The sequence below is a fragment of the Urocampus carinirostris genome, chromosome 16 (assembly GCF_059441175.1).
Source record: "Urocampus carinirostris isolate Australia breed hairy pipefish chromosome 16, RoL_Ucar_1.0, whole genome shotgun sequence".
Classification (NCBI taxonomy): domain Eukaryota; kingdom Metazoa; phylum Chordata; class Actinopteri; order Syngnathiformes; family Syngnathidae; genus Urocampus; species Urocampus carinirostris.
Genome location: NC_142364.1, coordinates 4,092,337 through 4,113,912, shown reverse-complemented (window position 1 = coordinate 4,113,912; position 21,576 = coordinate 4,092,337). Strand labels below are relative to the sequence as shown.

At 41.8% G+C, this 21,576-nt stretch overlaps 1 protein-coding gene across 1 annotated transcript in view; it reads right to left on the bottom strand.

Moving 5' to 3' along the window:
- Window positions 1-21,576, bottom strand: part of palm2akap2 (PALM2 and AKAP2 fusion) — a 146,811-nt gene that overhangs the window by 81,561 nt on the left and 43,674 nt on the right. The window contains exons 3-4 of the mRNA XM_088320037.1: window positions 18,609-18,689; window positions 12,588-12,709 (exon numbers count right to left, since the gene is read on the bottom strand). Coding sequence (XP_088176163.1) covers window positions 12,588-12,709; window positions 18,609-18,689 — 203 coding nt within the window. The remainder of the gene's footprint in view (window positions 1-12,587; window positions 12,710-18,608; window positions 18,690-21,576) is intronic.

Genomic DNA, 21,576 nt, shown 5'->3' with positions numbered 1-21,576 from the left:
TGAAAAAAATATATCAGCATCATTAGGGTTGTACTGTCATGATTAATGATGCCCGCTCATTTGGCACCAACTGCCGTGGGTTCTGATTGGCTCCCTTTCCCTATTTAAACCCACTCCTATCTGTCCCCTTTTGTCGGTCCGTCTGTGAATCTCTGTATGCTAGGCAAGCCTTTTTCGACCCTGACTCACACCTGTCCCGTTTTTTGCTCCTGTTTGTCTCCCGCTACGACCTGTTTTGATCTCGACCACGTCTGCTGTCCCGTCCCAGCTTACGACTCGTTTCCGACCCCGACCACGTCTTGCTCTCCCAGTCCTAGGTACCGACAAGTTTTCCGCCTCCGCAAAATCGTATAGGGCACAGGTGTCAAACAGGCGGCCCGCGGGCCAGATCAGGCCCGCTAAGGGATTGAATCCGGCCCGCGAGACAACACTCAGAGAAGCGCAAGAGAAAAACGAGCCGCAGGTTGATATATGTCAACTTGATGTTGCCAAAGCCAGGTGCTTCCTACAAAGACACTGTACTTGTATTTATTTCTCTCTCTCTCTCTTTCTTTTCCACCCCTTTTCTCCCCCCCTCTCTCTCTCTCTCTCTCTTTCTTTTCCACCCCTTTTCTCCCCCCCCCCTCTCTCTCTTTCATTTCCACCCCTTTTCTCCCCCCCCCCTCTCTCTCTTTCATTTCCACCCCTTTTCTCCCCCCCCCCTCTCTCTCTTTCATTTCCACCCCTTTTCTCCCCCCCCCCTCTCTCTCTCTCTTTCATTTCCACCCCTTTTCTCCTCCCCCCCTCTCTCTCTCTTTCATTTCCACCCCTTTTTCCCCCCCCCCTCTCTCTCTTTCATTTCCACCCCTTTTTTCCCCCCCCCCCTCTCTCTCTTTCATTTCCACCCCTTTTTCCCCCCCCCCTCTCTCTCTTTCATTTCCACCCCTTCCCCTCTCTCTCTCTCTCTCTCTCTCTCTCTCTCTCTCTCTCCTCTCTCTCTCTCTCTCTCTCTCTCTCTCTCTCTCTCTCTCTCCTCTCTCTCTCTCTCTCCTCTCCTCTCTCTCTCTCTCTCACTCTCTCTCTCTCTCTTCCACCCCTTTTCACCCACTCTGTCTCTTTCACTCTCTGTTTCTCTTTTCTCTTCCTTTGTTGCTCTTTGTCTCTTTCTCTCTCTGTCTTTATAACTTATTTTGCTCTAACTTCCTTTTTTCCTTTTCTCTCTCTTTTCTCTTTCTCTCTTCCTACCTTTCACACTTTCTTTTCTCCTTTCTCTCTCTCTGTCTTTTTATTTCCCTGAGGATTTCTTTCCCCCTCTCTCATGACTTCTCTTTTTATCTCTTTTGTTTCGCACGCTCTCTCCCTCTCTCTCTTTCTTCGTCCCGCCCTCTCCCCTTTTCCCTCCCTGTTTCTCTTATTTTTTTATTTCTCCTTTTCTTTCACTTTAATCTACTCGTCCGGCCCCCGACAGAATGTTTGTTCTAATTGTGTGGCCCCCGAGTTCAAATGAGTTTGACATCCCTGGTATAGGTTAAAAACGGATTAATATGTACTTTAATGACCTCCGTTAGAAACAACTTTAGCACCCTCTAGCGGCCAACACAGAAACGTGGCCATGAAAATGGAAATACAGTTTATTACACGATTTAAAAGTGGATCAAGTCATTAGGTTTTCAAATGAATTGTCACTTATGGATTTTATTTTACATTTTCTGGATAATTCTTATATTTTTTTGCAATACTCTTTTGCTTTTTGCCATGAAGTCCAGGAAGGTTTCTCCAATATCGTATGCACTTATTGCTTGTACTTGTCACCAATGTTCCCTGTAATTTTCCTTACGGGTCTGAGCGTTCACACAAAGTCGGTGAGCAACGCTTGAAACTACAGTGAGCAACCATAATCCCAAGTGTGGCAAGATCATTAATGATCAAACATGTCCAAAACTTGACATCAACTTCCATTTTGCTGAGTTTCCGGCAATGCAAAATCGTTTTTTTTAGTGGAAGTACAATGTTGGCAACAAGATTCACTTTTTCTATTTATCGAAATGAGAATTGGAAATTATTTGAATGCGACACAAACGTTTTATTCTTTTTTCGACTTTTTTTTTTAAATTCCTTTAAAAAAAATCGCATTGTGTTTATTTTTTCCGAGCTGTTACTTTTTTCTTTTTGTTCTCTATTTACTTTTTTTCCTACATTTCCTTCTTTTCTGGCTTTTTTCTAAATTCTTCTTTCTTTTTTTTCTCTTCCTTTTGTTTCTTTTTTTCCTCAGCTTTTCACTACTTTTTCATTTTGGTATTTTTTTTTCTTTTTTGTTCTATTCCCCCCTTCCTTTAAGTCATTTTGGGCATCATTTTACTTAATATTTGGTCATGTTGGGATTAAAGAAGCAAAAACAACCTGAAGAACCGTTTAGGACCCGAAAGAGCCGGTTCCTTTTAGTGAGCCGAGCCGGAGAAGCCGGTTCTCGAAAAACTCTACTGACTTTACTCAACTTTGTTCTACTTCGACCTTGACTTAAAAATACCGCATTTTGGACACAAGGTCAGGGGAACCCGTGCATTTTTACCTTCATGCACTGTACCTTTGACTTAAGTCGCTTCTTAATAAGTAATTTTGAGCCCTGATTTTTGTGCGCTGGCTCGATTTTCTTGTGTGCTGAGAATATGCGAGCAGTGCGCAATTGCGCAAGCGCGCAGCTTAGAGGGAACACTGCTTGTCACTATATATTACTATATATTTTTTGCAAGATTATTTAGCTCATTGGCCATTAAGTCTATTTTATGCTACATTTTTTCCTTAAAGAGCATCCAGGGTCAAAGTTACCGCCCTGCAGCCATGGGTCTGGTTTCCATAGTAACACTGGGCTTTCCACATCATACAGGACAAGAAAAAGCGCCGATCGGATCAACATCGACTAGGCGGAGAAACTCCGACCACACGATATTTTTATCCACTTAGTCCTGTGTGAACTTTCCTTCATCTTTGGAAGCCGTTTTCCCAGATGCAAGGCTGCGGGAACGATCAGGCCGGTTGAGGTGAAGCCCTGCCAGTGATTCAGCCGGAATACAGTTAATAAAAAAAAAGGAATATTTTGATGGTCTCGACGTCTCAAATATCTATCGAGACAACCCATACCCCTTGCAAAGTAACATTTCTAAATTTGGTGTATGAGAACACAAATGCAATACACTTCCTCCCCCAAGAATTCACATTTGGAAGCAGTTAACAATCCCTTAACCACATCATAAACTTCTTCACTTTAACGAGGGATAATCTCAATTCCTGGACTCTTGGATGAGGTACGCTAAATGTGAAATTATACTTCACAAATGAGGATTGTTTTTAAAGAGGTGATGTTATTTCCTGTTTATTCCTGCCAGACGTACAAAAAATATTCTATTTGGAACGGATGAAACAAAATACTTTATTCTGTAAAACGTTCTCACTCTATGGTCGGATTAAGTCAAGTCATGTTTATTTGTGACGCTCTTAATCACAAAGAGTCTCAAAGGGCTGCAAAGACCACAGATTATTGCAAACCACAGACTATTACGACACCATCCCCTGATCTAAAACCTACATGAGGGCAAGGACAAACTCAAAAACCTCAAGTCATGTTTATTTGTGTAGCCATTAATCACAAAGAGTCTCAAAGGGCTGCACAGAACTCAGATTATTATGACACCATCCCCTGATCTAAAACCTACATGAGGGCAAGGACAAACTCAAAAACCTCAAGTCATGTTTATTTGTATAGCCCTTAATCACAAAGAGTCTCAAAGGGCTGTGAAAACCAGTATTCCAAACCACGGACTATTATTCCACCATCCCCTGATCTAAAACCTACATGAGGGCAAGGAAAAACTCCAATACCAAAATATGCTAATAGAAGACAAAATAAACTAAATATGAATAAAATGATGACTCACAACACGTGGTAAGCCTTCTCTCCTGGCTTTGATCTCCGGCAAAACAAACATAAAATGCGACAGAAACAAAATGAAAAAAAATCCAAACAGCTTGCCAACATCATTTTTGCCGTTCTATGTATTCCGTTAATCCCCAAGCCTGCACAAAATTTAGTCATTTTATTCATATTGAGTTTCTTTTGTCTTTTATTAGCATATTTGGTATTGGAGTCATCCAAAAGTAACTGAAAGTAATCCAGTTAAAGTAACCCTACCCAACCGTGGAAACCACAGCATTAAAATGAATACATTTTTAAGGATTTCAAGCACATGCACGAACCCTGAATCCTGTCCCGAACAATGCATACAACATTGTCACCAATGACCAGGGTTGGGTAGGGTTACTTTAACTCGATTACTTTGAATTACTTTTGGATGACTCCAATACCAAATATGCTAATAAAAGACAAAAGAAACTAAATATGAATAAAATGATGACTCACAACACGTGGTAAGCTTTCTCTCCTGGCTTTGATCTCTTTGATCTCTGGCAAAACTTACATAAAATGCGACAGAAACAAAATGAAAATAAATCCAAACAGCTTGCCAACATCATTTTTGCCGTTCCATGTATTCTGTTACTTCCCAAGCCTGCACAAAATTTTGTCATTTTATTCATATTTAGTTTCTTTGGTCTTTTATTAGCATATTTGGTGTTGGAGTCCTCCAAAAGTAATTGAAAGTAATCCAGTTAAAGTAACCCAACCCAACCCTGGAAACCACAGCGTTAAAATGAAAACATTTTTAAGGATTTCAAGCACACGCACGAACCCTGAATCCTTTCCCGAACAATGCACACAAGATTGTGACCAATGACAATGGAGACCATTTTAATTCTAATTTTAAAAATATAGCTTTTCTATAATGCGGCTACGTTTGTGGGCACGGTTGAAAATGATGGCTGCCGCACATTGTGAAAGGGCCTTTTTAGGCCGTATTCCTCCCGCTCTTGTTGACTTAGCTCGGCCGCGTAATGATAGGGATATTTGTTAAACTCGCTCTCGCCGTGTTTGTCCTTCAGTCCGAGCGAGTCGCACAATGACCCCTCTTTTCCTACGCTGCCGCAACTCTTTGTATGCTTCCAAAGTTACTTTATGACCCCCGAAACTGTTTCGGGGTTCACGAGGGGAGAGGGATTTCCATATGCGTGTGGCACAAAGATATTACTGTCCGTCTTGCTTGATGTTATTTCCGTTTTGTAGGCAGGGTTGGGTAGGGTTACTTGAACTGGATTACTTTCAATTACTTTTGGATTACTCCACTACCAAGTATGCTAATAAAAGACAAAAGAAACTAAATATGAATAAAATTACTAAAGACTTGGGGAGTAACGGAATACATGGAACGGCAAAAATGATGTCGGCAAGCTGTTTGGATTTATTTTCATTTGGTTTCTGTCGCATTTTATGTTCGTTTTTTCGGAGATCAAAGAGATCAAAGCCAGGAGAGAAAGCTTACCACGTTTTGCGAGTCATCATTTATTCATATTTCGTTTCTTTTGTCTTTTATGAGCATATTTGGTATCGGAGTCATCCAAAAGTCATTGAAAGTAATCCAGTTCAAGTAACCCTACCCAACCCTGCTCTTTATACAAGCCAAGCCTTTTTCGAACCTGACTCCCGCCTGCCCTGTTTTTGCTCCGGTTGGTCTCCAACTACAACCTGTTTTGATTCCGACCACGTCTGCTCTCCCGTCCTGGCTTACGACCCGTTTTTCATCCTGACCACATCTACTCTCCCGTCCTGGCTTACAACTCGTTTCCGACCCCGAACACGCTTTTGCTCTCCCTGTCCCGGCTACCGACCTGTTTTTCCGTCCCTGACACCGCCATCGCTCTCTACGGAGGATCCACTTCCGTATTCGGATCACAATCAGAGTGCGAGAAAAACTTGCTTCCCCTTTCCAGTGAGCGACGGATCGCTAACACAAAGATGCTGGTGTTGGTTCTATATTTTTCCAAAAAATTGCATTGGAAAGACAATGATCCTAAAGAAAGCAAAAGCTACAATGGAATGGTTCCCCCCAAAAATATATCAAGGTGTTAGAATGGCCAAGTCAAAGCCCAGACCTCAATCCAATTGAGAATCTGTGGAAAGAAGTGAAAACTGCTGTTCACAAATGCTTTCCATCCAACCTCACTGAGCTCGAGCTGTTTTGCAAAGAGGAATGGGCAAAAATATCAGTTCCTCGATGTGCAAAACTGATAGAGACATACCCCGAGCGACTTGCAGCTGTCATCGCAGCAATGGGGCTGAATAATTTTGCACACCCACTTTTTCGTTTGTTAAAAAAAAGTTTAAAATATCTTATAAAGTGTGTTCCACTTCATGATTGTGTCCCACTTATTGTTGATTCTTCACAAGAAATGAGTTTTATATCTTGATGTTTGAAGTCTGAAATCTGGCAAAAGGTCACAAAGTTGAAGGGGGCCAAATAGTTTCGCAAGCGACTGTAGATAATTCACAAGCTATGTTTTAGTCCTAGATTTAAACAGTTCCAATGAGGTTGCAATAAAAAAATAAAGTGACCTAAAATGTGAAAAATTCTCAAAGGGTGATACTTTTGAAATTACTGAACATTTCTTTGCTAGCCTTTTTGTATTTACACCACTGAACAGATTTAGAAAAAAAATTAAAACAATAATTAATTAGACCTGAAACACACAAAATGTGCCAAGTAATGTACTATGTGAAATGACATCCGAGCCCTTTAGTGTTACCTGTGGTGTTCCGCAGGGTTCAGTACTTGGCCCCCTTCTTTGCAGCATTTACATGCTTCCATTAGGGCAGGGGTGTCAAACTCATTTTAACTCGGGGGCCACAAGATAGAAGAAACATTCTCTCAGGGGCCGGACTAATGAGGAAGGAAGAATGAAAAGGAGAGATGGACAGAAAGAAAGAAAGAAAGAAAGAAAGAAAGAAAGAAAGAAAGAAAGAAAGAAAGAAAGAAAGAAAATAAAAGATGGAGCGAAAGAAAGAAAGAAAGAAAATAAAAGATGGAGCGAAAGAAAGAAAGAAAGACAGAAAGAAAAAATGAAAAGAAAAGATGGAGCGAAAGATAGAAAGAAAGAAAGACAGAAACAAAGAACGAAAGAAAGAAAAAAGAAACAATGAAAGAAAGAAAAAGAGAAAGAAGGAAAGACTAGTAGATTATGGAGAAAGAAAAAGAAATAAGAAAAAGAGAGGCAGAGAACAAGAGAGACAGTGGGGCGAAGAAAGAGAGAAAGGGAGAAAGAGAGAGAGAGAGAGAGAGATAAAGGAGAGCGAGAGACAGAGAATGTTAAACAAAAGAGATAAAAATAGAAATAGTGAGAGAAGGGGAAAGAAAGAGAGAGAAAAAGAAATCTAAAAAGAAATAGAAAGAGAGAAAGGGAGAAGGGGAGAAAGAGAGAAGGGGAGAAAGAGGAGGTTGATGCAAAAGAGAGAGAGTAAAGACAGTGAAAAGGAAAAAAGGATGGGAGAGCAAAATAAGGTAAAATACACAGATAGAGAAAGAGAAGAAGAGGAAAAAAGAAAAAGAGCGAGTGAAAAAGAGAGATAGAATGTGAGAGAAAAAAGGAGGACGAGTGAGAGAGTGAAAGAGAGAGAAAGAAAGAAATACAAGTTCAGCGTTTGTGAGAGGTGCCTGGCTTTGGCAAAATCAAGTGGACATATTTCAACCTGCCGCTCGTTTTTCTCTTGCGCTTCCCTCAGCTTTGTCTTGCGGGCCGGATTCAATCCCTTAGCGGGCCTGATCTGGCCCGCGGGCCGGCAGTTTGACACATGTTTATTAGGGGATATTTTTCGCAAGTATTCATTGCTACGCAGATGACACTCAACTATATCTTCCGATGGAGGAATCTGCCACACCAAACTGTGGAAATTTGGAGGCCTGCCTCTCTGAGATAAAGGAATGGATGTCACTCAACGTCTTGCGCCTTAACTCTGAAAAGACCGAAATGCTAGTTATTGGTCCATCTAAATGCCGTGACTTTTTCTCAAAAACTGCTCTGAACATTGACAAATGTAATATCACCCAGAGTGACTCAGTCAAGGTGTCATATTTGACCCCGATCTGTCCTTTCAAACACACGTTAAGAATATGACTCGAACAGCGTTTTTCCATCTTTGCAACATTTCTAAAATTCACCCTATGCCGTCTCCGTCCGATGCGTAGATTATAATTCACGCGTTTGTTACTTCCTGTCTCAATTACTGTAATGCACTACTCTCCGGTCTCCCAAGTCCAAAATCAAGAGCCTTCACCTAGTACAAAATTCCGCAGCGAGGCTTTTAACGAAGACAAGAAAGTCTGATCACATTACTTCGATTTTAGCTAACCGGCATTAGCTTCCTGTTAGCTTAAGATGTGATTTCAAGGTTCTCTTAGTTTTATACAAAATCATACATGGACTTGCTCCCTCCTATCGTTCAGATTTAATTTCTCCCTATGTTCCGGTCCGGAGCCTTTGCTCTGACAACGCTGGTCTACTCGTGATCCCAAGAGCCAAGAAGAGATCCGCAGGTTCGAGAGCGTTCTCCATTCGGGCCCCGGTGCTGTGAAATGCTCTTCCCCCTGAGATTGGATCTGCAACCCCAGTGGAAATGTTTAAATAGGAGCTTAAAACGCACTTCTATTCTATAGCATATGAATAACCTATATTTTATGTTGATAATATGTGTATTATTTAGGTTTTAGATGAGGAGATGGTGTCATAATAGTCTGTAGTTTGCAATGGTCTTTGATCTGTGCAGCCCTTTGAGACTCTTTGTGATTAAGGGCGTCACAAATAAACATGACTTGACTTGACTGAGGTATTTGAGTTTTCCTTGCCCTCATGTAGGTTTTAGATCAGGGGATAGTGTCATAATAACCTGTGGTCTGTGGAGCCCTTTGAGACTCCTTGTGAAAAACGGAGTCACAAATAAACATGACTTGACTCTTAACTTATGCTGAGGTTTTTGAGTTTTTCCTTGCCCTCATGTAGGTTTTAGATCAGGGGATAGGGTCATAATAACCTGTGGTCTGTGGAGCCCTTTGAGACTCCTTGTGAAAAACGGAGTCACAAATAAACATGACTTGACTCTTAACTTATGCTGAGGTTTTTGAGTTTTTCCTTGCCCTCATGTAGGTTTTAGATCAGGGGATAGTGTCATAATAATCTGTGGTCTGTGGAGCCCTTTGAGACTCCTTGTGAAAAACGGAGTCACAAATAAACATGACTTGACTCTTAACTTATGCTGAGGTTTTTGAGTTTTTCCTTGCCCTCATGTAGGTTTTAGATCAGGGGATAGTGTCATAATAATCTGTGGTCTGTGGAGCCCTTTGAGACTCCTTGTGAAAAACGGAGTCACAAATAAACATGACTTGACTCTTAACTTATGCTGAGGTTTTTGAGTTTTTCCTTGCCCTCATGTAGGTTTTAGATCAGGGGATAGGGTCATAATAACCTGTGGTCTGTGGAGCCCTTTGAGACTCCTTGTGAAAAACGGAGTCACAAATAAACATGACTTGACTCTTAACTTATGCTGAGGTTTTTGAGTTTTTCCTTGCCCTCATGTAGGTTTTAGATCAGGGGATAGGGTCATAATAACCTGTGGTCTGTGGAGCCCTTTGAGACTCCTTGTGAAAAACGGAGTCACAAATAAACATGACTTGACTCTTAACTTATGCTGAGGTTTTTGAGTTTTTCCTTGCCCTCATGTAGGTTTTAGATCAGGGGATAGGGTCATAATAACCTGTGGTCTGTGGAGCCCTTTGAGACTCCTTGTGAAAAACGGAGTCACAAATAAACATGACTTGACTCTTAACTTATGCTGAGGTTTTTGAGTTTTTCCTTGCCCTCATGTAGGTTTTAGATCAGGGGATAGGGTCATAATAACCTGTGGTCTGTGGAGCCCTTTGAGACTCCTTGTGAAAAACGGAGTCACAAATAAACATGACTTGACTCTTAACTTATGCTGAGGTTTTTGAGTTTTTCCTTGCCCTCATGTAGGTTTTAGATCAGGGGATAGGGTCATAATAACCTGTGGTCTGTGGAGCCCTTTGAGACTCCTTGTGAAAAACAGAGTCACAAATAAACATGACTTGACTCTTAACTTATGCTGAGGTTTTTGAGTTTTTCCTTGCCCTCATGTAGGTTTTAGATCAGGGGATAGTGTCATAATAATCTGTGGTCTGTGGAGCCCTTTGAGACTCCTTGTGATAAAGGGCGTCACAAATAAACATGACTTGACTTGACTCTTGCTAAGGTTTTTGACTTTTTCATTGCCCTCATGTAGGTTGTAGATCAGGGGATGGTGTCATAATGGTCTATAGTTTGCAATAGTCTTTGATCTGTGCAGCCCTTTGAGACTCTTTGGGATTAAGGGCGTCACAAATAAACATGACTTGACTACTGTTCATAACTATTTTTAAAGTGCAAAGTTCATTCTCTCCTAATTGAGACACACTCGGCTATTCATCTGAAGTGACAATCAGCGCCACAGTGCTTTGAGCATTCACGGCTCCTGTTTACCTTTTAGTGCCAATGTTATCCCGGCGTCTGTGGCCGCGGGTGACGCTTCCGTCACGATGAGCTACAGTAGCTGCTGCCCAAAAAAAGCCTCTTTCAGGTAAGTTTTGATAGAGGAAATGAGCCTCGGAACAAACCCTCATTTGTTCCCACCTTCACATCAGTTTCTCGCTTGTACGTCTCGTAGTTTATCCAATGTATTGTCCTTCAACTCCTGTTAGGAGCTATTTTCTACACTTGCGGTGTTGGTATGTCTGTGTGCATTTTAATAACCACAGGGACAAAATTAGAACTCTATTTTAAGACGTCGGTGGATGGAAATATGACTGGTGACATCAAAGTGACAAACATTTTTTGTTAGGAACGTGTTACTGCTGTAAGAAGAGAAGAAACTTGAATATTCAGATAGAGAGCTAGAGAGCGAGAGAGAAATATATAGAGAGATAGAGGGAGAGATAGAGATATATAGAGAGATATAGATAGAAATAGAGAGAGAGAGAACTAGAGAAAGATAGAGATAGAGATAGAGAATGATAGAGAGGGATAGAGATAGAGATAGATAGTGAGAGATAGAGAGAGCGAGAGATATATATAAAGAGATAGAGAGAGAGAGAGAGAGAGAGATAGAAAGAGAGAAAGAAATAGAGAAAGATAGAGAGGGATAGAGATAGAGAGAGATAGCGAGAGATAGAGATAGTGATGGATAGCGAGAGATATATATATAGAGAGAGATAAACAGAGAGATAGAGAAAGAGAGAGATAGAAAGAGATAGATATCTCATCTCATCTCATCAGCTGCACCGCTTATCCTCAGTAGGGTCGCGGGGATGCTGGAGCCCATCCCAGCAGTCATCGGGCAGTGGGCAGGGGACACCCTGAACTGGTTGCCAGCCAATCGCAGGGCACACGGGGACAGACAACTCACTCGCTCAGTCACACAATTTGGACCGGCCAATTCACCTGAAATGCATGTGCGGAGATAGATATAGATATATATATATATATATATATATATATATATATATATATATATATATATATAGATGGATACTTGATCCATCCCCGTAGGGAAATTCACACTTCCAGCAGTATCCTTGTGTAAAAAAATAAAACATATAGAATACAAAAATACCCAGTATAACATGTTGATATAGAGTATTTAAATAGTGCTACGGAAAATACACACTGTCATAAAATTAGGGTAATATGCAAATGTAGGGGGCGGGGTTTAATGTGGGTGTTTACTCCCCCGGGTGGAGTTAAAGAGCCTCATGGCATGAGGAAGAAATGATCTCCTCAGTCTGTCCGTGGAACTCGACTGTGACAGCAGTCTGTCGCTGAAGCTGCGCTCTTATTTTTCTATAGCGGAATATCGAAATTGACTTGAGAATTGAAATTCAAGAACATATGACCTTAGATCACAGGTGTCAAACAGGCGGCCCGCGGGCCAGATCAGGCCCGCTAAGGGATTGAATCCGGCCCGCGAGACAACACTCAGAGAAGCGCAAGAGAAAAACGAGCTGCAGGTTGAAATATGTTAACTAGATGTTGCCAAAGCCAGGTGCCTCAAACAAAGACACTGTACTTGTATCTCTCTCTTTCTCTCCCTCTCTCTCCCTCCCTCTCTCCCCTTTTCTCCCACTCTTTTTCACTCTCTGCGTCTCTTTTTCTCTCCCTTTGTTTCTTTCTCTCTCAGTGTCTTTTTAACTTCTTTTGCTCTAACTTCCTTTTTTTCCTTTTCTTTCTTTTCTCTTTCTCTCTTCCTATCCTTCACGCTTTTTCTCTTTTTTCTCCTACTGTCTTTCTATTTCTCTTTGGATTTCTTTCTTCCTCTACCTTTCTTTTCCCCCTCTCTCACGACTTTTTATATTTTGTTTCTCACGCTCTCTGTCCTCTCTCCTTTTCCCTCCCTCTCTCTCTTATTTCTTTATCTATCTTTTTCTTTCTCTTTAATCTACTAGTCCGGACCCCTGACGGAATGTTTGTTCTATCATGTCCCCCCCGAGTTAAAATGAGTTTGACACCCCTGCCTTAGATGGTCAGAGGATGGGTTTATACCCAATCAGTTATTCATGTTTACAGCATCTGTCTTCCAGGTCACAGAACCAGATGAACAACCAGACATTTCTAGATGGATATCATACCTCTGTATGACATCTTCTAGCTCTTTCCCGCGCTCCTCGTCCAATTCCAGCTGTTTCCGCCTTGCGTCCTCTTGTTCGGCCGCCATTCCTTGAAGGAGCCATCGTTCCCGCATGGCTTTGGACTGCAAATAGAAACAGCTCAGGTGAGGATGTTCATAAATGTAGAGCTCCTTTTCAACAAGTCATACATGTCACTACACAAAGTCAGTTTCATGTCTCTAAATGTTAGAAAGGGTGCTTAGAAAATGATCAGTTATATGTGGTTCAAGATATAGTACATCACCAGGAATTTAGGACGGGATTAATGTGTTTAGTTGTTCTCTTTCTCTGGATGTGAATATGTTTTAAAATCTTTAACATTGAAGTAAACTAGACTAAAAATCTCGGAAGATGATCAAAAATGTCTTCCATGAAGCCAAGTATTAGATGTCTAGATGGATGTCTAGATAGATGTCTAGATAGATGTCTAGATAGATGTCTGGATAGATGTCTGGATAGATGTCTGGATAGATGTCTGGATAGATGTCTGGATAGATGTCTAGATAGATGTCTGATAGATGTCTGGATAGATGTCTGGATAGATGTCTGGATAGATGTCTGGATAGATGTCTGGATAGATGTCTGGATAGATGTCTGGATAGATGTCTGGATAGATGTCTGGATAGATGTCTGGATAGATGTCTGGATAGATGTCTGGATAGATGTCTGGATAGATGTCTGGATAGATGTCTGGATAGATGTCCGGATAGATGTCCGGATAGATGTCCGGATAGATGTCCGGATAGATGTCCGGATAGATGTCCGGATAGATGTCCGGATAGATGTCCGGATAGATGTCCGGATAGATGTCCAGATAGATGTCTAGATAGATGTCTAGATACATGTCTAGATACATGTCTAGATACATGTCTAGATACATGTCTAGATACATGTCTAGATACATGTCTAGATAGATCTCTAGATAGATCTCTAGATATATCGCTAGATATATCTCTAGATAGATGTCTAGTTGGATGTCTAGATAGATAAATGTCGAGATGGATAAATGTCGAGATAGATTAATGTCTAGATGTCTAGATGGATGTCTAGAGGGATGTCTAGATAGATAGATGTCTAGATAAATATCTAGATAGATAAATGTCTAGAAAGATAGATGTCTAGATGGATAGATAGATGTCTAGATATATGTCTACATAGATAGATAGGTATCTAGATAGATGTCTAGAAGTCTATATGTCTAGATAGATAGTTAGATAGATACTTTATTCATCCCCGTAGGGATATTCACACTTGCAGCAGTATCCTTGTGTTGAAAAATAAAATAATACAATAAAAGATATAGAATACAGAAATACCCAATATAACGTGTTGATATAGAGTATTTAAATAGTGCTACGTAAAGTACACACTGTAATGAAAATAGGGTAATATGCAAATGTGGAGGTGGGTTTAATGTGGGCTTTTACTCCCCCGTGTGGAATTAAAGAGCCTCATGGCATGAGGAAGCAATGATCTCTCTTGGAACAAGACAACAGCAGTCTGTCGCTGAAGCTGCTCTTCTGTTTGGAGATGAAGCTGTGTAGTGGATGTGATGAATTGTCCATGATTGACCGTAGCTTTTCCAGTGCCCGTCTCTCAGCTACAGTTGTCAGGCTGTCCAGCTCTGTGCCCACAACAGAGCCCGCCAGTTTAATAAGACGAGAGGCATGCTTCCTCTTAGCGCTGCCTCCCTAACACACTGCCGCATAGAAGAGGGCGCATGCCACAACAGTCTCATAGAACATTTGCAGGAGCCTTTCCTGCATAGAGCTTCTGTGTTGGGAGTCCAGTCCAGTTTATTGTCCAGCTGCAGACCCAGGTATTTGTAGGTCTGGACAAACTCGACACATTATCCTTTGATAGTTACAGGTTCCGGGTCAGAGATGAAATAATGTATTTTTAGCTCTGTATTTTTCCGCTATAGGTTCTGAGTCTAAAGGGAGAAGCAAAAACATGAAAACCAAGGAAACAAAGCTTGTGATGATCAAGAAATAACACACATGACTCGCGACCTTGATAAGGTGAGTGGCCATAACAAAATGACAATACGTACCGTAAATTCCGGACTATAGAGCGCACCTGATTATAAGCCGCACGCACCACATTTTAAGAGGAAATCCAATTTTGTACATACACAAGCCGCACCCACATTTAAACATGTAACACAAACACAAAATTAACCCAAACCTGACTTCAGGTCCCGCGATTGAAACTAAATGTCCTTCATTAAGGTCCACAGTCCAAAAATCACAGCCGGCAAATAGAACAGAAAATGATACTGGTACTTAACGTTTGATGCAGACCTGCAGAGTCCAGGTCCCGTTGAAAGTAATCTAAGGAAAACAGTGTATAGGGTGGGAAAAATATATCAGATGAACACCTTTACTCACGCAACTCCTTTTTCTTTAACCAACTTTTTACTCCCTCTTCTTTCCTTGTCTGTCCCTCACCTTTAGCCGTCCCCACTTGAACTCGGCACACCGCGTTTGTTCCGCCCCTCATTTTTCGTTCACCCGTGCAAAACAAATCAGAATAAGTGTCTAAAATAAATACAAATATATACATTACGAAAATATACAGTTGCAAATACATATTATACACGGGTTACACATATTTACAAAGAAAGACGATACACCGAGAGAGTTTTCAAAGCTTTAATAATAATAATATAGCTTTGACAGGGCGGTTAATGGTAGCAACACTCGAGCGCCGCTGGCGGCCGTTAGAAAAATGACATAAATTGGCCGCATCACTGAATAAGCCGCAGGGTTAAAAGTTAGGGAAAAAAGTAGCGGCTTATAGTCTGGAATTTACGGTAATCGGAAAATTAAAGAAGCGAGAAAATATTCTAGGGGCATGACAATCCCACGCAAGTAGACATTTTAATTTGAATCAGCAGTCTCTTCGCCCCTCTGCATCAAACAGGTACTTCACTGTACCAGTCACATCAAAGGTAAATACAATTTATTTTTTCCTACATTAACTAATTATCCTAGATTTTTAGCCTCCACTATACGGTTATTTCCCTTTACGATCCCCATCCCAGAACGGATTCACGTTGTATACCGCGGTCTACTCTGTCCCAGGGAATTCTCCTGCACCGTCAATCTAACATTTCCTCTTTTGCAGACTATCTAATCTGAGAGACGCAGCTGTCCTTATCAAGTTCCCGACTTCTCGTCTCCTTTTCTTCCTTCTGAGTAGCGGGAGTCCCTGAGGGTTTACTACAAAGCCTGCTTCATGCTGCCTGGCCCTCCGACGTAATGGCTATTTAATAGGACTGTGCCACCAGAGGCTGATTAAATCAGGTCCACTACTGGAGTACGCACGAAGCGTAAACACAGCAGTGTGCTGACTCTGGAGAGGTGTCGCACTCAATAGAGAAAGTTCCTTTTGTGCCGATTCTGCAACGCTAACACTATTGATTATTTGATCAAACCGAGGATTACATTAGTGGCGAGCGATGGCGGTGTCGGGGTTGGAAAAACGAGTCAGGAGCCGGGACAGGAGAGCAACAACGTGATCGGAAGCGAGTTGTAAGCCAGGAAAGGAGAGTAGACGTGGTCGGAGACCAAAAGAGGTCAAAAGCCGGGACGGGAGAGTAGACGCGGTCAAGAAAAAAACGGGCCGTAGCCGGGCGCAAAAAACAGGGGAGCCAGGGTCGATAAAAGGCTTGCCTAGTATTAATTGAGGTTCGCAGACGGACTGACAAAAGGGGACAGATAGGAGTGGGTTTAAGTAGGGACAGAGAGCCAATCAAACTGATCAAACTGAGAATTGTATCAAGCGCTATACAGGGAGTGCAGAATTATTAGGCAAGTTGTATTTTTGAGGATTAATTTTATTATTGAACAACAACCATGTTCTTAATGAACCCAAAAGTCTCATTAATATCAAAGCTGAATATTTTGGAAGTTGGAGTGGGGCTTTTTTAGTTTTAGCTATTTTAGGAGGATATCTGTGTGTACAGGTGACTATTACTGTGCATAATTATTAGGCAACTTAACAAAAAACAAATGTATACCCATTTCAATTATTTATTTTCATCAGGGAAACCAATATAACAGCTCAACATTCACAAATATACATTTCTGACATTCAAAAACAAAACAAAAACAAATCAGTGACCAATATAGCCACCTTTCTTTGCAAGGACACTCAAAAGCCTGCCATCCATGGATTCTGTCAGTGCTTTGATCTGTTCACGATCAACATTGCGTGCAGCAGCAACCACAGCCTCCCAGACACTGTTCAAGAGGTGTACTGTTTTCCCTCCTTGTAAATCTCACATTTGATGAGGGACCACAGGTTCTCTATGGGGTTCAGATCAGGTGAACAAGGAGGCCATGTCATTAGTTTTTCTTCTTTTAGACCCTTTCTTGCCAGCCACGCTGTGGAGTACTTGGATGCGTGTGATGGAGCGTTGTCCTGCATGAAAATCATGTTTTTCTTGAAGGATGCGGACTTCTTCCTGTACCACTGCTTGAAGAAGGTGTCTTCCAGAAACTGGCAGTAGGACTGGGGGTTGAGCTTGAGTCCATCCTCAACCCGAAAAGGCCCCACAAGCACATCTTTGATGATACCAGCCCATACCAGTACCCCACCTCCACCTTGCTGGCGTCTGAGGCGGACTGGAGCTCTCTGCCCTTTACCGATCCAGCCACGGGCCCATCCATCTGGCCCATCAAGACTCACTCTCATTTCATCAGTCCATAAAACCTTAGAAAAATCCGTCTTGAGATTTTTCTTGGCCCAGTCTTGACGTTTCAGCTTGTGTGTCTTGTTCAGTGGTGGTCGTTTTTCAGCCTTTCTTACCTTGGCCATGTCTCTGAGTATTGCACACCTTGTGCTATTGGGCACTCCAGTGATGTTGCAGCTCTGAAATATGGCAAAACTGGTGGCAAGTGGCATCTTGGCAGCTGTACGCTTGACTTTTCTCAGTTCACGGGCAGTTATTTTGCGCCTTGGTTTTTCTACACGCTTCTTGCGACCCTGTTGACTATTTTGAATGTAACGCTTGATTGTTCGATGATCACGCTTCAGAAGCTTGGCAATTTTAAGAGTGCTGCATCCCTCTGCAAGATATCTCACTATTTTTGACTTTTCAGAGCCTGTCAAGTCCCTCTTCTGACCCATTTTGCCAAAGGAAAGGAAGTTGCCTAATAATTATGCACACCTGATATAGGGTGTTGATGTCATTAGACCACACCCCTTCTCATTACAGAGATGCACATCACCTGATATGCTTAATTGGTAGTAGGCTTTCGAGCCTATACAGCTTGGAGTAAGACAACATGCATAAAGAGGATGATGTGGTCAAAATACTCATTTGCCTAATAATTCTGCACTCCCTGTAGAAATGAGTCATCATCAATGTTCCCTGTAATTTTCGGTAAGCAACGCTTTAAACAACAGTGAGCAACAGCAATCCCAAGTCTGGCAACTAAGTCATTATCAAACATATCCAAAACTTGACATCAAGTTATATTTTGCTGAGTTTCCGGCAATGCAAAAAAAATGTCGGTTGCACGATACACAACTGTATTTAATCATATTTTTTAGGGGAAGTACAATGTTGGCAACAAGATTGACTTGGTATAATTGGAAATTATTTGAATGCAACACAAACTTTTTCTTCTTTTTCCCTGTTTTTCTAGTTCCTTTAAAAAAAATCTCATTGTGTTTATTTTTTCCTAGCTGTTACTTTTTTCTTTTTGTTCTCTATCTCGAATCCCGGCTCGTCCGTGTTACATGTCGAAGTGTCCTTGGGTAAGACACTGAACCCCCAATACCCCCAATAAGCAGGTTAGCGCCTTACATGGCTGCACAGATCACGACCGCTATTGGGAAATGTGAAGCACAATGTAAAGCGCTTTGGGAAGTCATTGACTTGAATAGCGCTATAGAAATGCAGATCATTTCATTTCATTTCAAATTTTTTTTTTGGGGGGGGGAAAGAAAAAGAAAAACAAGGAAACCGACCTTGAGTTGCTGCAGCTGCAAAACCAAATCATCGAGCCGTCTTCGCTTGTCTTCGATCTCGGTTTGACGTTTCCGCTTTTCCTGTGTGATACAAAAAAAGGCGAGGATATTAAACGACAGCGTTAGTGATGGCAAAGATTGATGGGTGATCTTAAGGTGACAGTGTGTAGTAATTCACCACTAGAGGTCGTTGTAGCTTAGAATAGAGCTGAAGCGTGTGCATTGGAGAAAGACGCAATACAGACGCCCAAAGAGATATTACAGAGTCTCTTCTAAGATTTGTATTGTGTGCACCTTTTTCCGAGTACAGGACATTGCCGTAAAGCAGTGGTGTGAAACAGGCGGCCCGTGGGCCGGATCAGGCCCGCTAGGGGATGGAATCCGGCCCGCGAGTCAACACTCAGAGAAGCGCAAGAGAAAAACAAGCTGCAGGATGAAATATGTCCACTTGATGTTGCCGAATTCGGTGCCCCTCACAACGACGCTATATTTGTATTTATTTCTCTCTCTCTCTCTCTTTTCCTCCCTTTTTCTTTCACTGTGTCTCTCTTTTTCTCTTTCTTGGTTTCTCTCTGTCTCTTTCTCCCTCTGTGTCTTTTACCTTCTTTTGCTCTCTCTTCCTTTTTTCCTTTTCTCTCTATTCTCTCTCCCGCTCTTGCTTTCCCCTTCTATCTTTCTACCCTTCTATTTCTTTCTTTCTCTTTCTTCCCCCCTCTCTCACTATTTCTCTTTTAATCTCTTTGTTTTTCAAGTCCTCTCTCTCTCTCTTTTTTCTCTCTCTCTCTTTCTCCCTTTATCTCTTTCTTTGTTCCACCCTCTCTCTTTTTCTCTCCCTCTCTTTCTTTCTTTCTCCTTCTCTTTAATCTACTAGTCCGGCCCCTGAGAGAATGTTCGTTCTATCGTGTGGCTCCCGAGTTAAAATGAGTTTGATAGCCCTGCCGTAGAGCTTCTTTTCGCCGCTACCGGTGTGAGTGGTAGCACTGTGAGAGGTCACTGAGCATCCACCCCGAAGAAGAAATCACTTCCTGTTCCTAGTTTGTGTGTAAACATATTATACTGTATTTCCAGCGCGGTAAGAACTTTGACATTTTTATTGTTTGATATCTCGCACATCCATTCAATATGGTTGGTGTAAAGTGTAAAGAAGAAGCAAGGCGTGGAATAAGAAAGCTTGATGCGGTTGAGAAAATGGTTGGATCACTTTTTTTTCGTCCACTTTCTACCACGGTGGAGGAAGTTTCGTAACTCTTGAAACCCATCTTCCAAAAGTAGTTAAACTGAACTTTATGTATCCTTATAGAGCATATTATTTTATATCTTTTTTATTCTCTCGTTTGGAAGTAGGGCAGCGTCTGTACTCTGCAAAATTTGGAAGCCTAGTTCCATTAATTTCTTGCGTGAGCAAGAAAATATTTATGGGATTAGTTCCTTTAACCCACAGGTGTCAAACAGGCGGCCCGCGGGCCGGATTAGGCCCGCTAGGGGGTTGGATCCGGCCCGCGAGACAACGCTCAGAGAAGCGCAAGAGAAAGAGAGCTGTAGGTTGAAATAGGTCCACTCGATGTTGTCAAAGCCAGGTGCCTCTCACAAGCGCTGCACTTGTATTTCTCTCTCTTTCACTCTTTCTGTCTCTTTCTCTTTCTTTGTTCTTTGTTGTCTCTTGCTCTCTGTCTTTTTACCTTCTTTTGCTCTATTATTTTTTCCTTTCTCTCTCGCTTTCCCCTTCTGTCTTTCCCCTTTCTCTCCTTCTCTCCTTTTTTTCTCTCTTTCTATTTCTCTTTAGATTTCATTCTTTCTCTTTTTTCCCCCCCTTTCTCACTATTTCTGTTTTTATCTCTTGTTTCTCTCTCTCTCTTTTTTCTCCATTTTTATCCTCTGTCTATCTCTTTCTTTGTTCCTTTTTGTCTCTTTCTCTCTGTCTTTACCTTTACCTGCTCTCTCTTCATTTTTACCTTTACTCTCTTTCTCTCTCTCGCTTTCCCCTTCTGTCTTTCCCCTTTCTCTTCTCTCTTTCTCTCCTCTTTTTCTCTTTGGATTTCATTCTTTCTTTCTTTCCCCCTCTCTCACTATTTCTGTTTTTATCTCTTGTTTCTCTCTCTCTCTCTCTCTCTCTCTCTCTTTATTTCTCTCTCTCTCTTTTTTCTCTCACCCTCTCTACCTTTCTCTCCCTATATTTCTCTTATTTCTTTTTCTCTTTTTTTTCTTTCTCTCTAATCTACTAAACCGGCCCCCCGAGAGAATGTTTGTTCTATCGTGTGGCCCCCGAGCTTAAATGAGTTTGACACCCCTGCTTTAACCGATAACAAAAGACCAAGTGAGCTGGACACACCAGGAACCAGGAACTAAAGTTGATCAGAGCTGGTGTAAGTGGCTAATGTTTAGCGGGAGAAGATAATGAAATAGTGAGAAAGACACAGAGGGAAGAAGAAAGCATTATTCATTTGGAGCAGCTCACAATAACAATAGCGGTTAGCAGGAAACCATGGCCTATCGATACCACGAGTGGCTTGAGAAGGAAACAGAAGAGAAAAGGGAAAGATCCCTGTAAGATGGGACTCAGGGTCAGTCACATGAGGAACAATTTTGCAGTGAGGAAGCCTTATTCTCATCCCAGTTGGATATCAAATCAACTTTTATTTGACCTACATTCCCAAGAGGACTAGAACGGAAACAGGACCCAAATGCGTTACGTTTCTTACAAGTTTTATAAAAGGAAAGTGGAAGGACAGTGCCCACGATCCGGTGTTCGCTAGCTGCGGGAAGCAGGTCGCTCTGAACGCGGAAGCGGATCTTCCGTGGCGAGCGATGGCGGTGTCGGGGGCGGAAAAACGGGTCAGTAGCCGGGACAGGAGAGCAAAAATGTGGTCGGGGTCAGAAGCGAGTCGTAAGCCAGGAAAGGAGAGTAGACGTGGTCGGGGACAAAAAGAGGTCAAAAGATGGGACGGGAGAGTAGACGTGGTCAGGATCA